The sequence below is a fragment of the Sinocyclocheilus grahami genome, unplaced genomic scaffold (assembly GCF_001515645.1).
Source record: "Sinocyclocheilus grahami isolate Dianchi unplaced genomic scaffold, SAMN03320097.WGS_v1.1 scaffold203.1, whole genome shotgun sequence".
NCBI classification, from domain to species: Eukaryota; Metazoa; Chordata; class Actinopteri; order Cypriniformes; family Cyprinidae; genus Sinocyclocheilus; species Sinocyclocheilus grahami.
In genome coordinates, this window is record NW_015505382.1 from 1,564,751 (window position 1) to 1,570,980 (window position 6,230).

General features: G+C 35.4%; 1 protein-coding gene across 1 annotated transcript in view; it reads right to left on the minus strand.

Moving 5' to 3' along the window:
• Nucleotides 1-5,496, minus strand: part of LOC107595517 (centriolin) — a 33,438-nt gene extending 27,942 nt beyond the window's left edge. The window contains exons 1-9 of the mRNA XM_016285940.1: nt 5,415-5,496; nt 4,541-4,671; nt 4,307-4,437; nt 4,032-4,173; nt 3,388-3,574; nt 3,108-3,301; nt 1,907-1,963; nt 1,296-1,334; nt 841-960 (exon numbers count right to left, since the gene is read on the minus strand). Coding sequence (XP_016141426.1) covers nt 841-960; nt 1,296-1,334; nt 1,907-1,963; nt 3,108-3,301; nt 3,388-3,574; nt 4,032-4,173; nt 4,307-4,437; nt 4,541-4,671; nt 5,415-5,496 — 1,083 coding nt within the window. The remainder of the gene's footprint in view (nt 1-840; nt 961-1,295; nt 1,335-1,906; nt 1,964-3,107; nt 3,302-3,387; nt 3,575-4,031; nt 4,174-4,306; nt 4,438-4,540; nt 4,672-5,414) is intronic.
• Between the last annotated feature and the right edge of the window lie 734 nt (nt 5,497-6,230).

A 6,230-nucleotide genomic window follows, 5' to 3' on the forward strand; every position in this document is an offset into this window, starting at 1 on the left:
GTATTTCCTCAGCGACCAGCACGGATCAGCTCCAGTCATGACAAAGCAGATATCGTCCTCTTTTGGAAGGCCAAACAAAGTAGTTTTGGTTTCACAACGAATCACACAGCGCATTCACAACATGGCGGCGGTGGCAACAACAATACTACAGCGAGAATAAAAGTTATGCCTTCTTTCTTTGCGTGAACATTTGGGCGGCGTTATGCAAATCTTCCCACCTAGTGATGTAGACATGTGGGGGCGTGTTAGAACGAGCCGTTTTAGGTAGGTGTGGCTGACTCTTAACTTTTATAAAGAATATATCTTTGGATTTGAGACTTTAGTCTTTGCAACTTTACAGATCTTCTTTATGCACCAAGAGTTTGTAACACTCCAAAGAGAAAGGAAAAATTGAAATCGCATCATATGACCCCTTTAAGGTCAGTAAGATTTATGGATGATAAGAAGAAGAAATGTTTTTGAGCACTAAATCAGCATATTAGAATGATTTCTGAAGGATCATGTGACACTGAAGACTAAAGAAATGGCTGCTGAAAATTCAGCTTTAGTGATAAATATATTAAAATAGAAAATGTATATAGTTACACTATTACATTATATTTTAAATTGTAATAATATTTCATAATATTATTGTTTTTACTGTATTTTTGATCAAATAAATGCAGCCTTGGTTAGCAAAAGAGACTTCAACCCTAAACTTTTGAACAGTAGTATAAATTTAGAGACCAATTAAAAAAAACTATAATTAATCCCTCTAACACAAAAAAGAAAATCACAATGAGTAGTCAATTTTTATCTATCCAAAGCTCTAGTTATTAATAAATCAAAGCAAATACTTACAGGATCTGGATAAAACGGAAGAGGTTCAAACTTGGCATCTATTTTGTGAAAAGCCAACTCCTGCTCAAGCTCATAGTGTTTCTGACAGGCCCGGGTCAACTCCACTGTTTTCTGCTTCAGCTGTGTAATAAGAGAGAGCTTATTAAAACACAACCCTTTACATACCACCATGAAACACATCAGCCACACTTCACTACAAACCTCTCAGCTCAGAATGAGATTGCATCTTAAGGATACGTGTAATACAAAATTGTTACACTCATGGAAATACACAAAGCAATGAATGATATTTTAAGATTTCTATTAATATAGAAGGCATACATGCAAAAACCTCAGAAACATGCTAAAGAACATAATACCATACCATCAACATCGCTCTCTAAAGCGAACACCTGAGAGGACAGGAGAACACAGTGTTGACATCATACAGTGATTGGTGGGGCACATGTGAATACCTGACAGAGAGAATCCAGCAGAGGAGTATGATGTGGAAGCTCAGATTGAAGCAGGAATGAAGAGAAGAGACAGTAGAAGGCATGCAAACAGTTTAATGTAAAAGCACATGAGTGAAATATACAAAAAAAAATCAGCAGGGAAAAGAAAAGTTTGAAGGATAGAAAAATTTGCTTTGCCAACATAGGAATCAATGACATTTGACAACATATTCAAATAGAAAATAGTTATTTTAAATTGTAATTATATTTCACAACATTACTTTTTACTATATTTTTGATCAAATAAATGCTGCCTTGGTAAGCACAAGCAATTTTTTTCAAAAACATAAAAAAAACTTAATTATTCAAAACTTTTGACTGGTAGATTATATTCCTGTCATTTAATTTTTTAATTGTTTACAATAAATAAATTAATAAATACTGTGCAATGTAGTGAAGGAATTAGCATTAATTTGCTATTCTAATAGTTTGAACAACTTCAGTTCTTTTTTTTTTTTTTTCAAAAAAAGGCTCTCAGAGAAGGTCTGTTTAAACAGATGGTCAATGAGGCGACAACACACACACATACATACACACACACAAAACAATTTTCAACACCATTCACAAAGTACCTTTAGAGCAGGTGACAAAAGCATGGAGTGAGAAGAGAGAGCTGAACAGGAAATTGTCTAGAAAAGACAGGAAAGGGACATTTTGGAAAGTGAATCTCTGGGCTCACTGTGAGTTTGTAAGCGCAGAGATTTGGAAATTAATCTGAAAGCAAACATAAGGAAGTTAAAGATTAAAGTCAACATGACATTATTTTCACTAACATTATTTCCATAATAAGTCAAGATGTTTCAGATATGGAGCAAGTTACTCAATTCTGAGGATGAACTAAGAGAAATAATTTTTTCTTTGGTTCTTTGGATTAATATGCAGTGATGAACTGCATAATAACATCAGGACAGTATATTAAGGCAAGACACCACAGGTGAATAGAGCAAATATTTTAACTAACAGATATCACAATACCTCCCCAGTTGATTAATCGCAGTACATTAAGACAACTGGTTTTTATTAGATGTTATGAGAATATGCAAATGAGGCATTATCTAATTAAATATGAAACATTAAATTAAATATGTACATTATCTAATGAATTAATTTGCATACATTTCCAGAACAGAAATCTAAACATTTGTTAAAGCCTGGCTCAAAATTCCTGTTTCATATTGTTGACATATTTACATTTACATTTAGTCATTTAGCAGACGCTTTTATCCAAAACGACTTACAAATGATGACAATAGAAGAAATATAAGTGTTGAAGGTTTCACAGAGGAGGTTTTGGACACCTCCTTTCACTTTTTATCATAAATCAGAAAATGCTGTAACAGCCAAAAAAAAATAAAATGTTAGGAACAAAATGTTATATAAATAAATGGGACTGACATATGAACAAACCTCTCTGTAAAAAATGGAAAGTCTGGTGTATGTAAGTGCTACTGAAGTGGGAATGTTCAGCTCAGTGCATGAGAAAAAATTAATTAGAAACAGCCTTTATAGAAACGTATTGTATTTGTTACTTTTCTTTCCACTAGTCATGTTATGGAGGTAAAATAACCCAAAATCTCCAAATTGACCAGTGCATGTAAAAAGCATAGTATTTCATTTGGCTTTAAAAAGAGGTTTTTCTTTAGGTGGTGCTGCCTAAGGAAATGCTCTCAAATTAAAATATTGTTTACATGTGATCTTACAGTTGTGTTGGAGGACAAAATGGTCAACCCTATTCACACTGAGGTTGATGACAGTGAAGACGACATTACCCACCAGTTCAGATTTGGTGTCAAGCTCTCTCCGGAGTTCCTCACGGCTCCGTTGTTGTTCCTGATGCTGTTGCCTCAGGTTTTGGTTGAGCGTTTCCCGCCGCTCTAGTTCTTCCAGGGCTGTGGTCCGCTCTCTCTGAAGCTGTGCAGTCTCTTCAGCTCTCAACTCCAGCTCTTGCTCCAAACGCTCCACTTCCTCTGTAAGGACAGCACTCTGTAAAAAGTGTTCAGATTATAAAAGCACAGAAGAAAATAAAATAAATATAGAAGATGAGATGATGTACCCATGTGAAAGCGCTGATGTGCTTGCTCTCTTTCCTGTGGACTGATTGGTTGTCCATCCAACATTTCCAGTGACCTCAGATGGAAGATTAGGAAGAGGTGATAATGAGGCAGGCTGGAGATGGGGTTTTCTGCTAATGACAGACTCGTCAGGTTCTTCAGGGGCTTCAGTTTAGTTATCTCATGAAGCTAGGTCACAAATGGAGAGAATGTTGCTAGTAACATAAATGTGTATAAACCAAAACGGATCAGTGATTTACTTTTAATGTGAAATATATGATATTAAAGGAACAGATCACCCAAAACTGAAAATTCTGTCATTACTATTACCCTTATTTCCAAATCTCACTTTTTTTATTTTTTATTTTTATTCTGCCGAACACAAAAGGAGATATTTTGAAGAAAGTTGGTAACCAAACAGATTTGGTGCCCTTTGACTTTCAGTGTACTGACAAAAACAGTGAGACAATATCTTTTATGTTCCACAGAAGAAAGAAAGTTATACAGGTTTGAAATGATATGAGGGTGAGAAAAACAATAACATTTTTAAACAAAAATTATTTTTATTTTTGGGTGAGCGATCCGTTTGAGGACTCTTTTGTTGATTGGCTGTTTTAAACACATGATTAACAAAAATTGTACCCACTGAGGATATCTTGTTTCTCTGTAGATTTATAGTATGAAGAGATCTGAGCTTCTTTGCTATCCAAACTGGAAGATGTTCAATGTTGTTGAAGGCCAAATTCAGAACCTGAAGATTTGTCATGTGCTCTAGACCTTCAATTTTTCTGCAGATAAATGAAATATGTCAAAACTTGTATTGGCCTTTAGGACACTGTATCTTTCATTCTGTGACAAGACTATGAAATATATATCGTGAGGAAATGTTTCTTGTTAAGCAGACAAATGTCACATTCTTACCGTATCCTGTTACTGGAAAGGTGGAGTTCCCGCAATTGACATAGTTTCTCTAGTTTCTCGATTCTCTCGATCCTGTTGTTACTGAGGTTGAGAACGTGTAAGCGCTCACACTTATCCAAATTTTCAATATACTAAAATTAAAAATGCACAGAAGTCAATAAATTACTGCAAAAATGAATGCAACTAATGTTACCTCTCACACTGAGCATTAACCAGATAATGTCCAAATCTTACTCTAAATTGTTTGTCACTTCCTGCCGACGTAGACAAATTCAGGGTCCCCACAAGGACTAAATTTTCACATTTAGTCAATCTCCTGATCAGGTCTTCTGTGATGTATCTTGTCCCCTTATCTTGCTTTTTGTCTAGGAGTAGATGTTTGTGTAAATGAGTGACAAAATTCAAAGTGCAGATATTGAAAACTACTGGTGGCAGCCAAGCAATTAATGATCTGACAAGCTGAAATATTTTGCTAACTACTATGTACTTACATCAAAAAATAAGTACAATGTACTTATTGTGTTCATATTGTATTGCACAACACTTTTGCTGCTGCTATTGAGGTGGGATACGGGTAAGGTTAGGGACAGGTTTGGTGGCATGGGTAGGTTTAAAGGTGGGTTAAGGTGCAATTAATTACATGCAGGTATTTAAAAAATATATATATAAGTACAATGTAAAAACGTGTTCACAATAAGTGAATTGTTACAAATGATTAATTTAAATGTAAGTTAAGGCCACCTAATATAAAGTGGGACCAAATCTTTTTACAGACACTGATGTCTTTTTGGCTAACAAGTACACTAACTGGGAACAAAACTGTACTAGGGCCAAAACTGTTTGATAAATGAAAATCATAATAATTGAAAAAAAAAAGGATATTTTCACACTATAAATATTAAAATGATTAATGCTTATTTCACTCGCTCTTCTTTTAAACAAGAAATAATTATCATTTTACTGATGGAGTTCCATAGTTTTAGAGTAAAAGGTCTGAGACGAGAGTAAAACAAGAACATCTATACATAAAAATGAAAATACCAGAAATAATGAAGGCATGGTGAAATCAGTAAGTTTTGATTTAAAAAAACCCCCCTAGGATACAAACCCAAAGTTGAAGAAACATCCACTTGTTGAATGACTTTAATAGGACCTAAAAAGACGGACAAGAGTGGCTCCAGTACAGTCATGGCCAAAAGTTTTGGCAGTGACATAAATTTTGTGTTTTGCAAAGTTTGCTGCTTCAGTATTTGTAGATAATTTTTCCACATGTTTCTATGGTACACTGAAAAACATAAGTTTTAAAGGCTTTTACTGGCAAAAAATATAATGAGTCAATATTTACAGTGTTGACCCTTGTTCTTCATAACCTCTGCAATTCGCTCTGGCATGCTGGATATTAGCTTCTGGGCCAAATCCTGACGGATGGTGATTCATTCTTGCCTTATTAGTTCTCAGAGTTGATCACAATTTGTGGGCTTCTGCTTGTCTACTCGCCTTTCGAGGACTGACCACAGGTTCTCTATGGCATTGAGATCCGGGGAGTTGCCTTGCCACAGATCCAAAATTTCAATGTAATGATTTGAGTCACTTCATCACCCTTGCTTTGTGACATGGTGCTCTATCATGCTGGAAAATGTACGGATCATCACCAAATTGCTCATGAATCGCTGGAAGAAGTTACTATTGCAGGATGTTTTGATACCATTCTTTATTCATGGCCGTGTTTTGGGCAGAATTATGAGAGAGCCCTCTCCTTTGGTTGAAAAGCAACCCCACACATGGATGGTCTCAGGATGCTTCACTGTTGGCACAACACCGGACTCATGGTAGCGTTTACCTTTTCTTCTCTGAACAAGCAATTTTCCAGATGTCCCAAACAGTCGGAAGGGAGCTTCATCAGAGAAAATAACTTTGCACCAGT